General features: G+C 35.6%; 1 protein-coding gene across 1 annotated transcript; it reads left to right on the forward strand.

Annotated features, from left to right (window-relative positions):
* The first annotated feature begins 7463 nt into the window (after positions 1-7463).
* Positions 7464-8282, forward strand: LOC105763241 (uncharacterized). The gene has a single exon (XM_012581385.1). The coding sequence runs from the start codon at positions 7464-7466 to the stop codon at positions 8280-8282; it is 819 nt and encodes a 272-aa protein (XP_012436839.1).
* The last annotated feature ends 11874 nt before the right edge of the window (positions 8283-20156 follow it).

Raw genomic sequence — 20156 nt, forward strand, 5'->3', positions numbered from 1 at the left:
AATAGGTGTTATATTATTTCTCGCTTTGAATTCTAGCTTTGTATGAAATGTATTGACTTGTTTCGTTTTGTTTTGGCTGTGATTGCATTACATTTTCATCATAGAAAAGGGTGTTGATTCGCATTCAGTTGCTAAATAGAGAGCTTGCCGTGGAAAAGGGATTTCTTAATAAAGTGGAAGATAATGCGGCTGTCCGGATATAGTCTAAGAAGACACAACAAGAGAAGGGTGATAGCCTGATGGAGGGGTATGTGTCAGAATTGTGAGATTTCACTCGTATCAGTGTGACTCAGAAAAACCTTCAAGAGTTGAAAGAAATATGGGACCAATAGAAAGACGAAACCAAGCAGCTATTCTACTGAGACTTTGGTGATTTGCCTTATTTACTCAATGTCAAAGTGGATAAGCACTTATTCCGAGCCTTGGCCCAATATTGGAATCCCGCCTATAGCTGCTTCACTTTTGGGAGGGTAAACTTGGTACCCACCATAGAAGAGTACACAACTCTGCTTTGCTGCCTGAGGATCCAAGCCAACAAAGCTTATTCTAGAGCCGCTAACATCCCGACTTTCTTAAAGAGGCTAATGAGTATCACGGGGATGAGCAAGTAATGGGTCGCGGCCCGAATTAAAGAGATAGTAAATGCATCTCTTGGAAAAGTTTGCGGGATTTGAACTTGGCACATTCGGATACGAAGAAAAGAGTCGACGTCTTCGCCTTGAGTATTTACGGGATGGTCATCTTTCTTAAGGCACTAGGGCACATAGATGATGCAGTTTCAGATCTATTTGATCAACTTGACAAAAGGGTCACACTTGTGTCGATGATTTTGGTTGAAACCTTTAAATATTTGAGTGAATGCCGGAGGGCGGGTGAAGGAAGGTTTATTGGGTGTACGCAACTCTTGTTAGTATGGTTCCATAGCCACTTTTGGAAGGTAGAAAAGGTCTTTTATCGAGTATTCTTCGAGAACTGCTCTCCGTTGAAAGAGTTCGTGGCTACCCCAAGGCGAGACAACATTTCGGAAGAAAAGTGGATGGCAAATCTCCAAGGTCTCCAAGACAAAGATGTCGAATGGAGGGCCCCTTAGATGATCCCTGATGAAATTTTGTACTGATGTGGAGACTTCGACTGGGTTCCTCTACTCGGGATATGGGGAGCTATTGGATATGCCCCTTTATTTGTATTAAGACAGTATAGGTCGAGGCAGTTTATACCGACAACGCAAGGGTTGGCTCAGTGTGAGTTTGCGTATAAGGGTGATAATTACAAGAAGAAGGTTCGTGAAATATCGAACGCTTAGAGCCAAACCCACAGAATGAAAATATTTTTCGTAAACCCCATGACGACCCCCGAATATGATTGGTGGTGGGGTAAAAGAGTCAATGACAATGTCCCTGTGTCATGTTAAGAAAAAACTTGACTGATAGAAGAGCACTTACAAGTAATCCCGTTCGAGTTGGAAATCATAAAACAAGAGTTTGAAAAGAGGAGTTCGGAGCTGGGGAAAAAGATAGAACAGTTGGAAGAGGAAAATATTCAGCTAGGATGAGACGTCGATGTCCATAAGTTAGAAGCCGAGAAAATGAGAAAAAGAAAGAACAAGACTGATGAAGACTTGGACAATCTAAAAGCAGATTATAAGAAGCTGCGTTTGTCGATGAGGACTGCTGGGTTGGGTATAACATCGGAACAATGGCGGTAAGAAATCAAAGAAGAAAATATTAGGGCTGATCAGTGGGAAAAGAAATTCTAAGATACTCGAGTTTGAGAAGATGCTTTAGAAAGGGATTTGTTAGAAAGTCGAAATAAAAAGATTGGGTTGAGAGCTCGAGTGGTAGAATTGGAAAGGCTATTGTACCAATATCGTAGTCGCAACTCCGCAATTGAGTTGAAAGCAAGCCTAAATAAGATTGAAGAGTTGAAGGGAAATATAGAAGAGCTGGAGACCATATTGTAAAATTGTGAACTTCTAGTTGAGCTTCTTGAAACGAATAATGAACACTGGAAAGAGCAACTTCAACACTCTCAAGGTCAGATTAGGGATAGAGATCATATCATAGGCGAAACTGTAACTCAAGTACGGGAAGTAGCTGACATTTGCAAACCCTAGTGGTTCAAGCCGACATGCTGAGCTTAAAATACGAATCAAAATTAGACCGGGGCTGAGAATTAGCTTGGCTTCTTAGGAAAGCCAAGGATTTGAGTATTAGGGCAAGATTGCATATGTAAAATATATTTGTTTTATGTAAAAAGATTTGTTTTATAGTAAAGTTGTTCTAATAGAATTGAATCAGAATCAATGCATCTTTTTTCATTCATTTCATTCATTAGCATTACATTTCATCATATGCATTAAATTTCATAAAAAAAGACCCTAATTAATCAAAATTATGGCAGTTACCCTGGAAACTAACAAGAATCTGCCAACTGAATTTCGTTACGGTACCCTGGCAAAACCAAAGCCATGGATCAAAGATTAGAGAGATTAGAACAAATTTAAAAAGACATGCAAGATCAGTTACAAGTGTAGCTACGGGAACAATTAGCCAAGGTACAACAAGACATTAGGGATCAAATACAAGAATCCCAACGAAGTATGATAAGCCAGTTAACCCAATTGCTGACGGGGGGATTGAAAAAGGGAAAAGTGTTGTGATTAACTCTGGGGTGATAATGAAGACCCTACATACCCCCTAGGTTTTACCCTGATGAATGTCCAAGCCCAACCAGATAAATATCCACGAAGGGTACCCGTTACTATAAGACCTCAACAATATCAAGCCAGCACCTCAGCAACGGTTAATTACCCAACAAGTTCAGGTTCCAATCTCGGGGTTAATCTGACCAACCTAGTTGTTCTCGATTTAGACGACATGGAGGAAATGGATAGAACAATAGTAGAATTACCAAAATAGTTAGAAGATCGGTGGAAGTGGTTGGAGGAGAAATTTAGAGCTATGGAGAATTTTGATTACCTTTGTGGGGTTGATGCTAAGGAATTGAGTTTAGTCCCAGATCTAGTGCTCCCACCAAAATTCAAAACTCTGGAATTCGAAAAATATAATTGGACTTGTTGTCCTGAAGCCCATATCACAATGTTCTGCCGAAGAATGACGAGATACGTCAATAACGACCAATTGTTAATCCACTGCTTCCAGGATAGTCTGATAGGGTTACCTGCCAAGTGGTACAACCAGCTAAGTCGTGCCAATATCAACTCATGGAAAGGCTTGGCACAAGCTTTTATGAAACAATATAGCCATGTGATCAACATGACACCCGACAAAATTACGTTGTAAAATATAGAAAAGATGCAAAGTAAAAGGTTTAGGCAGTCAGCTCAGAGATGGAGGGAGGTGGCAACGCAAGTGCAACCACCTCTTTTGGAGGAGACGACAGTGCTTTTCATAAATACTCTGAAAGCCCCGTTCATTAACCATATGTTGGGAAGTGCTACCAAGAGCTTCTCAGATATAGTAATGTCCGGAGAAATGATTGGAAATGCAGTAAGGAGTGAGAAAATAGATGAGGAGGAAAACACCAAAGAATCAACCCCGAGAAAGAAAGAAAATGAAGTGAATAACGCGAATATGTATAATAAAATTTATTCAAAACTGATCACTGTAAGCCAACCAAGGACTGTAACAACCAGTCATCAATGCCTTAAGGCTAAACATGAAAAAACTCTATTTCACACCCATCCCGATGACATATAGAGAGTTATATCAAAATTAGTTCAATGCGCATGTGGTATCCTCGTTTTACTTAAAACCCATGCAACCATCGTTCCCAAAATGGTATGATGCGAATGCTCAATCCAAGTACTACGCAGGAATAACGGGACACTCAATTGAGAACTACACTACATTTAAAAAGTTAATTGAAAGGTTCATCAAGATGGGAATTGTAAGGTTCAATGATCCATCGGGACCTAATTTGGTAGGAAATTCGTTACCCAATCATCCAAATTAAGGGGTAAATGTGATAATTGAAAGTGGAGGAAAGATGACCAAAACTGATGTGACAGAAGTAAAAACCCCACTAAAATGGGTTTCGCAAAAGATGATAGATGTAAGATTAATGCTTCAAGATTCAGAAGAGGTACCAAAAGGGGTGAGGAGCTACTGTAAGTTTCATGTTAAAAAAGGTTATGAGATCCAAGAGTGTACTGAATTCAGAGATTTGGTGCAAAGTATTATGGATAATAATGAGTTGGGATTCTTTGAAGATATCTGCACCTCAAAGGAAGAATCAATAGAGAAGGTCTATAAGGTCAACCACGGTGGTGATTATTTCATGGCCTAAAAATAATGAAGCAGGAACACAAGCTGCAGCGAGAGTCATAACTCAGAAACTCGTGGCTTTTCCCTATCAGGATATGAAAAAGGTTCCATGAAATAATGACTGCAACGTGATGATCCCAGGAGAGGAGAATTCAGTTGGCACTTCAGAAGAGGGCCAGTATATTGGTTTCTACACGTGCAATATGAGGCACTATGACCCTGTAAATGCAAGAACAGAGCCCGTTAAAAGAAAAACCCTGGCAATTGAACATAAGAAATAAAAGATAGCTAGATTGGAATCACCGGTTAATGAGCCAGTAACTGAGAACGAGGTTAAGGAATTCTTAAAATTCTTGAAACATAGTGAGTATAATGTTGTAGAACAGCTACAAAAATAACCACCTCGCATATCAATACTAGCATTGCTATTGAGCTAAGAGACATATCGTAGCGCGTTGATGAAAGTGTTAAATGAAACTTATGTCGCTGATGATATCTCTATAAACAAGCTAGATCGTCTGGTTAACAATCTGAGTGCTGACAATTTCATCTTTTTTAATGATGATAAAATACCTCCAAGGGGCATGGGATCCACGAAGGCTCTACACATCTCTATCCGATGCAAAAGATATACATTGCTAGGGGTGTTAATCGAAAATAGATTTGCGCCGAACGTCTTGCCTCTATCCACACTGAATAGATCGTCAGTGGATAGTTTCCATATGAAGACATTCCAAAATATAGTGAAAGCATTTGATGGTACATAAAGGAGGGTGATGGGAAGGATCGAAATACCTCTCTTAATTGATCTGAACACATACGAGTTAGACTTTTTAGTGATGGATATCAAACCCTCTTATAATTTCTTGTTAGGAAGGCTGGGGCAGTGCCGTCGTCACTACACCAAAAACTGAAGTTGGTAATGGAGGATCGACTGATGACGATAAACGCTGAAGAGGATATCATTACATTCGTAACTAGTGACGCACCATACATAAGAGCAGATAAAGAGGCAATAGAATGTTCCTTTCGATCATTGGAGTTTGTTAATACGTAGGACTCAAAAAATACCTTCAAGGAAGATTTGAGGAACCAATGTTAATGGACAAACAAGACCGCTTCGGCTTAGGGTACAAGCCAGATGTGAGACAAAAGAAGAAAGAGCTAGAGAAGAAACAAGAAAGAAGAAGAGCGTGACTGATTGGGGGAGAGGTCAAACGGGAACCGATAGCCTTTCCCCATATATCCAAAACATTTGTGCTAATTCTATATCCGAAGGAATGTTGGGAAACTTGAGCATCAATACTATATCCGAAGAAGGAATTGGGGAAAACCTGTCAGGCATTTGTCCTTATATCCCTAGAAGTGTTCTGAACAATTGGGCTGCAGAAGAGATCCCTATAATTTTTAGAACTAATTTAGAGTAATGTTTTAAATACACTTATTGCTCTAAGCTTGGGAGCAATTAGAATCCTTTTGTAAAATAGGCATATGTCCAATATCTTTATTTCAATAAAATGCATCTTTGTGTCTCCTTTTGGAAAATATTCTTTTATTTTTTCCTTTTCATTCATACTCATACCACACAGATAATTATTCTTAGATTCATTTGTTCTTTGGGTCTTCCTTTATTCCTACAACAGGTCTTCGGATATCAATGATACGAGCGACGCTGCTACTGACTCATAGTCTCCTTTTGAGCAAGATATGTGCCCAGAAGAATCTTAGGACTTTGAAAATGATCGAGATTGTAACCTATCTCCTAATTTGTTAATGATGGTAGAACAAGATGAGAAACAAATCCTACCTTACAAAGAGTCAGTAGAAATTATGAGTTTGGGAGACAAACAAGAAAAAAAGAGGTAAAGATCGAGGAGTGCATCACTACAGAGACAAAGCGAGTCCTCATTGAATTACTCCAAGAATTCAAAGATATTTTCGCATGTTCGTATCAAGACATGCCTTGTCTAAGTATTAATATTGTGGTACACTAGCTTCTCATAAGGGAAGAATACAAGTGGGTTCAATAGAAACTCCGAAGAATGAGGCTCAACGTCAAGTTGAAAATAAAAGAAGAGGTCAAGAAGTAATTTAACGGTGGTTTCTTACAAGTGGTTAAATACTCAGAGTGGGTAGCCAATATAGTTTCCGTCCCTAAGAAAGATGGGAAAGTACGAATGTGTGTAAACTATAGGGATTTAAACAAAGCCAGCCCACAGGACAATTTCTCATTGCCTCATATTGACACATTAGTGGACAACACGACAGGTTATTCACTGTTCTCCTTCATGGATGGCTTCTCTCGATACAACTAGATAAAAATGCATTCTGAAGACATGGAAAAAACCACATTCGTAACCAAGTGGGGAATATTTTGCTATAAAGTGATGCCATTCAGACTGAAAAATGCGAGAACGGCGTATCAAAGACTCATGGTAACTTTGTTTCATGATATGATGCACAAAGAAATTGAGGTTTATGTCCATGATATGATCGTAAAATCCCAAACAAAAAAGAGCATATACAAGTCCTGAGAAAATTATTCTTAAGGTTGAGAAAATTCCAGCTAAAGCTCAATCCAGCAAAATGTACCTTCGAGGCTGGGTCAGGAAAATTGCTAGGATTCGTAGTCAGCGAAAAGAGAATCTAGATCGACCTAGATAAAGTCAAGGTTATATAGGAGTTCCCTCTGCCACACACTCAAAAAGAAGTTCGAGGTTTCCTAGGAAGACTAAATTACATCATCCAGTTCATTTCACAACTAACTGAGAAATGCGACCTCGTATTTCGTCTCCTTAAGAAACACAATCCAGCTGTATGGGATGAGGAATGCTAGAAAACTTTTTACAAGGTCAAACATTACCTGTCTAATGCCCCAGTCCTGATGCCACCTAGTCTAGATAAGCAACTGATACTGTATTTAGCAGTATTTGAGAATTCTATGGGATGCATGCTTGGCCAACAGATGAGTCAATAAGGAAAGAAAGAGTGATATACTACCTCAGTAAGAAATTCACTGAATGTGAGACAAGATATTCGCCAATTGAGAAGTTGTGTTGCGCCTTGATCTGGACAACTCGGAGACTGAGATAGTACATGCTGTACCATACAACTTGGCTAATCTAATAAATAGACCCTCTAAAATACATGATGTAGTCGACTGCTTTGAATGGAAGGATGACCCGATTGAAAATTCTGCTTTTCGATTTTGATATTGTCTATGTGAACCAAAAGGCAGTAAAAGGGAGTGCAATAGAAAATTTTCTAGCCAGTAGAGCTCTAAAAGATTATGAGTCTTTGAACGTTGATTTCCCGAATGAAGATATGATGTATGTTGCAACCACTGAAGAAGATGCTCAAGAAGGACATCTTTGGAAACTAAATTTTGATGGAGTTTCAAACGCTATGGGTAACAGAATCGGGGCAGTCCTGGTATCCCCAAACAAAGATCATTATCTCTTTACTAGTAAATTGAATTTTGGTTGCACAAACAATATGACAGAATACAAAGCATGCATCATGGGTATCCGTGAAGCAATAAAACCCAAGATCAAGGTACTGGAGGTATATGAAGATTCTGCACTAGTAATCTATCAACTCAAAGGAGAATGGGAGATGAGAGACCCCAAGTTGACCAATTATCAAAGGCTGGTCCTTGAATTAATTAAGGAGTTCGATGACATCACTTTCTGCTACCTCCCGCGAGATGAAAATCAGATGACTGACGCCCTGACTACTTTAGCTTCTATGGTCAAAGTGAACAGACAAAAGGATGTAAAACCTATCCCGATGAGTATTTATGAGGCTCCAGCCCATTGTTACAACATCGAGGAAGAAGAAAATGATGATAATCCTTGGTACCACAATATACTGCGATATGTGAAGAATCGTGAATACCTTGATCAAGCAACCGAGAATAATAAAAGGACATTGAGAAGATTGACCAATGGATATATCTTAGATGGGGAGATCGTATACAAAAGAAGAAAGGATTAGGTGCTACTAAGATGTATGGACACTGTTAAGGCCAAGAAAATCTTCAAAGAACTCTATGGGTGTTTGCCGAACACATGCTAATGGTTTTACAATAGCCAAGCAAATAATGAGATTTGGATATTATTAGTCCACCATGGAAGGGGATTGCACCAATTGTACCAAGAGATGTCATAAGTGTCAAATTTAAGGAGACAAAATTCATGTGCCTCCTTCACCTCTTCATGTTATGATTTCTCCATGACCCTTCTCTATGCGGGGCATGGATGTCATTGGGCTGATCTCGCCAAAAGCTTGCAATGAGCATCGATTTATCTTTGTGGTCATCGATTACTTCACCAAGTGGGTAGAGGCCACTTCCTATGCCAATGTGACGAAGTTAGCAGTCAACAAATTCTTGAATAAAAAGATCATATATCAGTATTGGATGCCAGAAAGTTTTATATCTGACAATGCATTGAATTTGAACAACAGTACAGAGGTTTGTAGTCAATTCAAGATCAAACACCACAACTTGTCAACATATCACCCAAAAATGAATGGTGCAGTGGAGGTGGCTAATAAGAACATTAAGAAAATTGTGGGGAAAATGATAGAGACTTATAACAATTGGCATGAGAAGTTACCATTTACCCTCTATGCTTATCGAACGTCTGTCAAAACCTCCACCGGGGCAACACCTTTCTCATTAGTCTATGGAATAGAGCTAGTTTTGCCTATTGAAGTCGAGATTCCTTCTCTTCAATTTTTGTCAGAGTTGAAGTTAGATGAAGCAGAATGAATCCAATCTCGATATGATCAGTTGAAATTGATCGAAGAGAAGAGGCTAAAGGATATCCATCATGGTCAGATGTACCAAAAATGAATGATGCGAGCTTATGAAAAAAAGGTTTTCCCTAGGGAATTCCATGAGGGAGACCTAGTATTGAAAAAGATCATGCCCATACAAAAGGACTTCAGAAGGAAATAGATGTCGAACTGGGAAGGACCTTACCTGGTAAAAAAAGCCTTTTCTAGAGGAGCGCTGATTTTGACCGAGATGGATGGCAAAAACCTGTCTAATCTTGTGAATTCAGATTCAGTCAAGAAATACTTCACCTAAAAAAAGAAAAGAGAGAGAGAGAGAGAAATAGATAGGCCAAGGTGAAAACTCGTAAAGGGCGCTTTGAGACCAAAAGGGTTTTAAGTTGAAAACCCAGGAAAGGGCAACTCAAATTTTGATAAAAAATGGGGCATGTGGTAGTCTAGTCCCTTCAGAAATAACAAGAAGGAGAAACGTTACATCTTGGGGCATCAACAAAATAATCTAGATATCCTAAATACATATTAGGTTCGAAAGGGTTCTCGAGAATTTTGTGCAGAGAAGTTCATGCTGCTATATTTGGGGCACCTATTTTCATCTTACTCATTTTGTATTTTAGCAATGTTTGCTATTTTGATTAATCTATTCATTTTAAGCTTTGCTCCCAATAAATTTTAATTTTGTCCATTGTAACAATATTTTTCAAGTATTTTTACATTGAAATAATGATTAATAGACTAACAATATTAAAGTAAAAAGATTTCTGCATATTGCTCTGAAAGGTTTTCTAAATAGTAGAAGGACCTGAAACAGGACCCCTAGTTAGAACTAACCAAATCTAAGGGTTGGAGATATTTGGGAACGAATAGTATAAATTGTGATTACTTTTTTGGGTCTCCTGTCAAAGATACCAGATCTGAACAAGAAGGCATGGTAACACATCAGTGATAGAACCTTAACGAACAATGAGCAATGTCAACCTAAGCATTAAAAAGGGAATCATTCTTGAAAAATGACATTCTGTATGCACGTAAATATCATTCATATACATCTAGTTAGGAGCATTTTATTCATTCTGATCATAACATCCTAATTGCTTGGCATAAAGATAGGCCCATGAAATGGATTCTACAGGTCATGTTCCCCAAAGAACGGTGTAACAGATCAGTGAAACTATAAATCCTATACCCTTAAAGTTGCAGTGGGACGGATTGAAGTCATCATAACGAATCTTATCTCCCTAAAGTTGTAGTGGATTAGATTGAAGCTACAAATCTTATCTCCCTGAAGTTGCAGTGGAGTAGATTAAAGCCACAAATCATATCTCCCTGAAGTTGTAGTGAAGCAGATTAAAGCCACAAATCTTATCTCCCTGAAGTTGTAGTGGATCAGATTAAAACTACAAATCTTATCTCCCTGAAGTTGTAGTGGAGTAGATTGAAGATAGCAAATCTTATCTCCTTCAAGTTGCAGTGGAGCAGATTGAAGCTACAAATCTTATCTCATTGAAGTTGCAATAGACTAGATTGAAGCGATAAATCCCATACCTCCGAAGTTGTAGATGCTCAAATTAAATTTACCGTAGCGAGTCTTATCTCCCTGAAGTTGCAGCGGAATCGATTAAAGCTACGAATCTTATCTCCCAAAAGTTGCAGTGGAGTAGATTAAAACTACAATTCCTATACCCCTGAAGTTGTAGTAGGTTAAAATGAGGCTACTTGGAAAAGAGAAGCACCAAAGAAGTCGAGATTCGGCAAGACCAAACAAAATTGGACCTTCTTAAAGTCTTTGCTTCATTCTTATTACACCACAATAAGCAAAGAGGGGCAGCTGTAGAAGCCCAATTTTGATTGATCCAAACAAATAAAACAAAAAAACCAAGTTAAAACAAAAAAAAATCCAATTACAAATGGCCCAAAATAAAAAATAACCTAATGGCCCAATAGCCCACAACCTAAACTAAATTTTCAGAAAAAACAAAAAAACCCTAGTCCTCTGCGCCGTGCCCCATGTCAGCGTGCTCGCCGCCTGAGGCCTTACACGCCTTTGCCACCATTTCACCAAAATGGCAAGGGCATGCTTCTCCCTTCGTCATTGACCCTACATTGTCGCATGCAAAAAGAAAAATGAAAGGAAAGAAATAAGGATAGTAGAAATGAAAGTAGAAATAGTAAAAATGGAAGTAGGAACAACGACAAAATAAAAAAAATAAACAGTGTATAATGGCTATAAAATCCATAGAACAAATTATATTCACTAGATTTTTAAGAAAGATAAATCCGATACAAATATTAAAAAAAGGTTATTTATTTTTATTTTATTAGAAGCAAATAAAAATAATAAGGAAAAATAAAACATTTACTTGATTTTTCATCTTCGCGCCACTGTCGGTGCCTTTTCCGGTTCGAGAGGCCGTCAAATCCCTGTGGATTCAGCCAAGGCCACGGTGGAGGACGTGGGGAGTTGAAAGGTCTTCCCTGTTTTTTGGGGAGTTTTGGCTTTAATTTAGAATGTTTGACTCTGAATCGGGGTTCTAGGCTAAAAGAGGTTTTAAAAAGGATTTTGGGGATTTTTTAGTCATCGAAGATGGTGGTCCCTGTCGTCGGCGACCGACGGCCACGACGGAGGTCTAACGGTTCTTGGCTGGATGTGGGAATGGCTTGGAGAGAAAAAAAAGGTTTTAGAATTTAAAAAAAAAAAAATTGGGCTGAAATGAACTTTTTTGGAATTTTTTTAACATAAATAAGGTGTGGAAACGATGTCATTTTGGCCTGGTTCTATAAACTCCAAAATGGTGTCATTTCGAGCGTGATCCACCAAAACCGACCGACTCGCCTTAAGATCCGCGTGTTTTTGATGTGGGGTCTATTTGTGCCTTTGGTCCTTTTTCTTTTGTGATTTGTTTCAATATAGTCCTTTTCCTTTTTTATTATTTTATTTCTTTCCCTGTAATTTTGAATCGTTTACAAATTAGTCCCTTGATTCAGCACTGACCTTCTGGGGAATGATGTTTGTCCTGGAGTTTGGGATAATTTCCCATTTAGCCCCTATTTCTTTTCGTGCATTCCAGTTTGGTCCTTTATTCTGTTTTTATTAGTTATATTTTATTTTTTAACAATTTATACCCCCTAATTTCATTCTAATTTCAATTTAGTCCTTGGTTTATTTGACTTTCACCCTTTTACAAACTGTTTATTTATTTATTTATTGTTTCTTTATTTTTATGTGTACTTAAAATTTAGATTGTATACATTCTTTTATTTACGCTTTATTTATTTATTATTATTTTCATTTTACTTTATTTTTAATTTTTTGTTCGGTTATTTTATTATTTCTTTTATTAATTTTGGCACTTTCATGTCATGACTATTTATCTTTTTAATCATGCATTTTCCTTTTGTTTTATTTTAAGTCACCTTATCTATTTTATTGTTATTATAATATGATTATGAATACTACTATTATTATTATAATTACATCATTGTTATTATAGTATTTCATTATTTATTTATTATTTATCATTCTAATATTCTACCCATATAGCAATTTTATATTATTTCATTATCACTATATCCTACATTGTGTTTAAACATATTTGCCTGTTTCATACTATGCCCGAATAAGTTAAATGCACATAATTTTAAATGTTACGTTCGTTTTTGCACGATGCATAAAAAGGAAAATTTTTAAATCGAGACAATGTTCATTATTTTTGGAATTAGAAGAGTCGTGCTCCTAACTTACGGAATATGGCTTCTTTCTAAAATCGAAATAGTCGAATGTCTATTTCAAAAAAATAAAAAACGAGATTTAAGTAACGAACAAATGGCGTTTATTCTTGTCTTCGAGGATTTAAGGCATTGTGTCCTAACTTACGGGACATGATCCTTTCTTCTCGATTAACCTAAAATAGACCATTTTCGCAAAAATTAATTTAACTAAATAATATCTTAGTACAAAAAGGGACATTGTTTTAAATTCTCTTCAAATTTTCAATTCTCGATACTAAGACATCAAGTAATCTACTAGGTAACAATTTTGGGCGTCACGAGGGTTCTAATCCTTCATCGTGCGAGACTGACTCCCCAACCTATTTCCTGAATTTTGTAGACCAAAAAGTATTGTTTTAATGAGTTTAACATTTTATTAAAATAAGTTTTGAGGTGATCCAATCACACCTAAATAAAAGGATTGGTGGCAACTCCCATCTTCATTTTCAAAATAATGCCGATTTCCAAAAAGGTTTTGACAAATACTTTTATAAATCATTTATATAAAAATTAAATACATTTCTAGTTGAAATGATATAATTAAACTTAGGATCAATCTCACTATACTTATATATATAGGCTTAAGGGTGTAAAAAACCCTCAATTTAAAAAAAAAAAAGCAAGTAAGCCACTGGTTTTGTTTTTAGCACTCAATTGGGTACTTGAAGTTTCAAAATGCATCAATATTTCCTATCCTCTTGATCTTGAATCTTTAACTTATTTTAACTTCTCTTATATTAAAACTTTAAATAATTGTAATTGGATTGATTTTTTCAAAATTTGCTCCACCACCCATGGAAATCTTGTTTGAGCATTTTACTCAAATGCCTTCCTTGAACATGACTTGTCAGGTGAGACGGTTATTTCAATAAATTCTTTTATTTTGAACACACTAGTTCGTCTCACTTTAGAAAATTTTGGAGAATTTTTAAAACGTCCTCCCGATAGTGAGACAAATGAATAAGGCCCTTTTAACCTGGCCTTATTTATTTTGTTTAGCATGTTTATTCGTGCTTTCAATGCACTTTGATTATTATGTCGACCTACTTATTGCGCGAGTCATACATATATCCCCATTTTATGACTTGATACGCTTCTTATTTGCCATCCTGGCAGACGACGTTGTTACCATGAGTTGCACCTGTTCGCCATTGGATTACACCATGGCTTAACCATGGTCTTTTGATTCTAAAAAATTGATAAACCCTTTTCGAGGTGTCACCCCGAAGGACCTATATACGATTTACACGGTGTCGCCCTGAAGGACCAGTCAATAACTACCATCGCGGTGTTGCTCCACAAAGTAGATAGATCGTCGTTACAATGTCGCCTTAGCGAGCCAGTAGATAACCATTCCACGATGTCGCAAAATCCCTAGTATCCCATAACAGTCCGCCCATTCCTTCATTACGCCATCTTTCCCTATCTTCATCTACCCCGTCACGGTAATTTCCTCCGTACTCCGCATACAATATAAACATGCATTTCATATGACTCATTGAACTCATTACTATACATATAGTATGTCAATTATCTATTCATCATTTCATAACAATATAACATCCAGCAAGCAAACTTGCAAGAGTACACACCCTCACACAATTGTTATGCATACATAGCATACTCATTCATCAGGTTTATACACACCATGGACTTAGGCAAAACTTAGTCTAAACACAAACATGGTTCATGCAAGCAACACAACATCATCGGTCACCCAAAGGTAGAATACAGAAGCTCACTTGAACTCATTTATCCTTGTTAGCTTAGCTTTTCCAAATGCCAAAGCCTCCATTGTCCTGGTAGCTAAGCACGATAATTATGTATCGGTTAAATTGAAGGTATTCAAATCTTAAAACCCAAAACCTATTTTATAGAAACTTATTAAGAGTCCTTACTCTTCTTATTCCTCCAACCCACGAGTACAGAAAGATAGGAAAGTTTACCAATTTATCAATTTCTTTAATTTTAGACTTCAAATCTCACGACTATTACTCTAAGAAGAGCTTTCCTAAATTTTCCTCTTCTTCGAAACAATTGAAGAAGACGACATAGAGGAAAAGAAATATGCAAACATATTTGAGAAGAATTCCTTTAGCAGGAATATCCCTTCTCACCCAAATTTATAACTCCTCTAGCACAATCTCCATAGCTCAAATAGCCATCCATCAATAATCATTGTGTCTCCCACTATGGAACAAACTGGTTCCATCTTAACCAAATCAGATTTGAAAATCAACTAATTGCCAAACAGTGAAAAAATTTCCAAAATTTTCCCAGTATAACCCACCAACTTCTGTTTTTATTCAATTTGTCCCTATCTCTTCTTTAAATTTGGGTCTTTAATGTGAACCAGGTGTGACACTTTTTGTCAAGTATCGATAAATATTGTTGAGTATCCATAGATTCATAGTTTTATCAAAACCTTTTTCGGTATCGATACGAAATGACATTTTGTCTTTCAAATTATTTATCAAGTATTGATACGGTATCAATACCTTTTGCTTGGTATCAATGAATTTCTTCAAGCATCAATAGTGGTGCACTTTTATTGATACTTTTTTCAGTATCGATATTTGACTTTCAAAGTATTTATCAAGTATCGATACGGTATTGATACCTTCTATTTTGTATCAATAAAATTCCCTTGATATCGATATTGATGGCTCCAACGGTTCCTACATTGGGCATTAAATGCTAATAGTATTGATACTTTTAGAAAAAAAAGTATCGATACCTGTTGTTGCAGGTGACATTAATGTACTGGTTATTTCATACACAACGACTCTATTCAATTTTTCAACAACCACAACAGTTGGAAATCATTTAGAGGGTATAAATACTAGCTTCCAAAGACTCTACAACAATAAGAGAGATTATCCAAGCTCAAATTTCAATAAAAAACCTTTGTGCTTAAATTTTCTTACTTTTCTTGTAAACACTTGTGAGCTTTCATTGTTGTTCGTTCATCTCAAGTGTTTTCTTGTTTCATTTATGCTCAATTGGCAAACAATCAAATCTTATAATGATTCATTTTTAGTTTGCTTATTTGTTCCACTCTTTGAGAGAGTTATATCTTCAGGTTTGGGTAGAAACCTTAAGAGAGTTGTAATGTTAAACATTGTCCTCAAAGGTTAATCAAATTAGTGAATTTGGGAAAATCCTTAGTAGTGGAAAGCTAAGGTAGTGGAGTAGACAATTGGGGTCGAACCACTCTAAATCGTTGTGTTCATTTAATTTATCTTTTCCTTCAAGCTTCCACCCCTCTATTGTTGATTTTAGATTGATTAATCGAGCTAATAATATCGCAAGCCATAATGTCGTTGGCTTGAAGGAATAGTATTATCCTAGTTTTCCAATATGAGTAGTTGTCTCCATTGAAGTATGGAAGCTTGAAGATAGATTGAGATTCGCAAAAGAAAGTAGATCCGGAAGTGGACGTTATTGTTGAAGAGAATGTTAATGATCTTTTAAGCTTCTTTGAGGATCTTCTCTTGGTTGTTAGATTGTCTTTAAAGACTAACTCTAATACCAACAATTAGCTCGATCAATCAATTGAAATAGCCAAGAGGGGAGGTGAATTAATCTTTTAAAAATTTATGGAAGCAAATGAGAAAATATGAAACAATGAACACAAGAACTTAGAGTGGTTTGACCCTAATTGTCTACTCCACTACTTTAGCTTTCCACAACTAAGGATTTCTTAAATTCACTAATTTGATGAACCTTTGAGGAAAATGTTTAACCTTACAAATCTCTTAAGGTTTCTACCCAAATCTTAAGATACAAACTCTCTCAAAAGAGCAAACAAATAAGCAAACAAACAAATAATCGTTACAAGATTAGGATTCTTGTAAATTAAGCACTAGTACAAAGAAAATACTTGAGCTGATGGAAAACAATAAATCCTCACAAGTGTATATAAGAAAATTATGAATAATTTTAAACACAAAGGTTGATAGGATGGCTTTTTGATCTTTTTGCACTCACTTGTTGTTGTAGGTACTTTTGAATATGGTATTTATGCTCCCAATTTGATTTCCAACAATTGTGGTTGTTGTGGAATTGAATAGAGTTGTGAGATATAAAATCCAGAGCATTAATGTCACATGCAAAAACAGGTATCAATACCTTTTGATGTGTATCGTTACTTAAAGCATTTAATGTCTAATTTAGTGACTGTTGGGCCTTTCTCACATTGATACCTAGAGAGATTTATCGATACTTGATTAAAAGTACTTATATTTGGGTAATTTCTAGAATAATTTTCAAAACATCGAACCTTAAAATCATATTGATATTAGAGGAACGTATCAATAAATTTTTATAGGTATCGATACGTAATTACAAGTATTGATACTTAACACTTTTGCTCAAATTTCTCTCGAAGTCAGAATGCCAATTTCGTATCGATACTAAAAAAAGTATCGATAAAAATATCATTGTATCGATACTTAATGATAAATATTGATATTTTTACTTTGATAAAAAATTCAAAATCGTATTTTCGTATTGATATCATGCATAGGTATCGATAAAAATGTCTAGGTATCGATACTTGTTATTTTTTCTCAATGTTTCTGAACTTCAAAGCTCAAAAACAATGTTATAAGTATTAGAGAGTAGTTTTTCACTTGTTTTAAGAAATTTGAAATTTGTCTGGAACGTTTTCTAAGTGTTCCAAGTGATTCTCAAAGTGTTTGAAACATTTTGACTTTGAACTTAATTAAGTTTTATTCAAAAACATTTTCTTTTTTATATCAAAATAATTTATCAAATACAGCTTAGTTTAACCTAGCTCAAGTGTTTTTCTTTGTATTAGTGCTAAATTGACAAACATTCTCATCTTGTAAGGATTGTTTCTTAGTTTACTTATTTGTTTGCTCTTTTGGAGGGTTTGTATCTTAAGATTTTATTAGAAATCTTAAAGGAGTTATAAAGTTAAACTTTGTCCACAAAGATTCATCAAATTAGTGAATTTGGAAAAATCATTAGTTGTGGAAAACTAAGGTAATGGAATAGACAATTGGGGTCGAACCACTCTAAATCCTTTTGTTCATTGTTTCATACTTTAGTCTTTTTCTTCCACAAAATTTTAAAGGTCAATTCACCTCCTCTTGGCTATTTCGGTTGTTTGATCAAGCTAACATGTGAAAATCCTTGTCTAAACTCAGGCCTCCAGGGGCGGGTGGGCTACTCAACCCTTGAACATGTCTAATCATTAGGGGTGAGCAATTGAACAATTCTGTGTAGAAAAATCGAAAACGGACAAAAACAACTTCCCCATTTGATGAAACCGAAATCAAACTAACCTTGGGCTAAAATCCAAAAAACTTACCCAAGTTTATGGAAGTCAGTTTGGTAAGCCGACTGATCAAATCGAAATTAATATGCTGTTTTGTTTTTTGCTGCCAAATATGATAAAATGAATATAGCAATTGTCAAATTCACAATTCAGCATTTGTAAGAAGCTATCACTCAGGATGCTGCAGAAAATAAAGTGAAAATGTAGAGAGTTGCTTCTCTTTTCTTCCATTTTGTATTGCAAATGATAAAAGCACAATTAAGCAGAAGGGACTATTCTAACTTTGTTAAGCCTAACCTCATATTATTATCGTCTTTCACAAATCCCCACTTCATGAATCAACAAAACCTACATGCTAGAACGAGGAAAATTAACTCAAACATGTGTAACATTTGGTGAACATGAAAGGAACCAGGAGCATCGATAAAACTCTACAAATTACCTTACAACATATTTGAAAGATTGAGAGAGGCCTCCGTTAATTGGCAAGCAGCCGACGACTGACGGTCAAAGATATGTCAATTCCACTCGAATTAATGGATTTAGTCGATTTTAAAAATCGATCATAAACGGAGTCAATTCGGTCTATTTAAACGAGTTGGGCCAAGTTTTGCACAATCCTAAGTATCACCAAATTCATTTAAACATTTTATATAATATACATACATACTTTTTTATAAATAAAATAGCATATCATATAATATCCTACACTATTTGGAAAATATCATTTAAAGGTTTTGCAATAAGTTATGCAAAATGAAAAAAATCATAAAACCAAGAACACATTTGTGAACAATTTATCAATAAAAGACATGTCTACAATCACAATCTAAAACAGCAGTCAGAGATAAAAGCCAAAAATTTTGTGTTGGACAAATATAAAATCAAAGCTAAAATGCATTAAGATAATCTAAATTAAACTGTCTAAGTTTTTGAAGAGGCCGAATTTTTTATTTCATTTTATCAAAGAGTTAGAAAATGATATAGATAAGTGAGTATAAATAAAAATCTACATTTAATCAGGAGTGTAGTTAGGGGCACTAGCAAGGTCTCGGTCCCACTAAAATATAAAAATTTTCATTTAAACTCTTTAAAATTTTTAAAATTAAAATTAGTAAAAGTAAAATTTTACTTTGACCCTCCCTAAAATGATAAAATTTAAATTTAAATTTTAAAAATTAAAATATATAAACTATTAAAATGATGAAATTGTATTTTCACAATGTAAAAATGATAATTTAATTTTAGTCCCTAAAATTTTTTTCCACCTTCACCTCTACATTTAATTAATGGTTGAATCCCTCTGACTTTGCCTTTGTCTGTGGCTGTGATCTAAAGTAGAAACATTTAGATTTACTTGGGATTTAATCTTAACCATGAAAGAGTGGCAACTCAAAATTCTCACAGGGCTTTTAATGGGAATTATGAGACAAGAACCTCCATGGATGTTTCAATTGAGGTTTTGAGAGGGGGTAAATTTGGAGATGTACCAAGGGCAATAAATGTAAAAGCTATTTTTGTTCTCCTTTTTTGCTGTGTCGGTGAAATAGACATTTTCTTTGACAGGAATCAATTTCCAACCACTAGTTGATGCTTGAATTGTCTGGTGTTTGCGTACTTCTTCATATTGTTTTTTGGGTTTTCAATTAATGCATTGCATCTGCTTGGATTCTTTCCTAGAAAGTGGTGAGATCGTAAAGGACTGTTTCGAAAATGATAATTCAGTGGTAAGTAATTGCTCTGCCTTGGGCAACCTATACTTCATATTATTTATCAAATACAATCCATCTTTCATAATTAATATAATAATTCAATCAATTAATTGAGTGCCGACATTAACAATAGATAAAGCTAATTGTTAAAACAATTTAATTTATGAAAAACTTGACATGCATTATTTATATGAACCAGACATAAAATATGATAATTAAATTGTTAAAATATTAATCGTATAAAAAACAAGAAAAGAGTGTAAACCTACTCAAGTTTTACATTACATC

This window comes from Gossypium raimondii, chromosome 7, assembly GCF_025698545.1.
Source record: "Gossypium raimondii isolate GPD5lz chromosome 7, ASM2569854v1, whole genome shotgun sequence".
NCBI lineage: Eukaryota > Viridiplantae > Streptophyta > Magnoliopsida > Malvales > Malvaceae > Gossypium > Gossypium raimondii.

What these genes read in the sequence shown, in the direction of transcription:
- LOC105763241 (XM_012581385.1), top strand. Translation starts at nt 7,464, where the DNA reads ATGACCCGATTGAAAATTCTGCTTTTCGATTTTGATATTGTCTATGTG.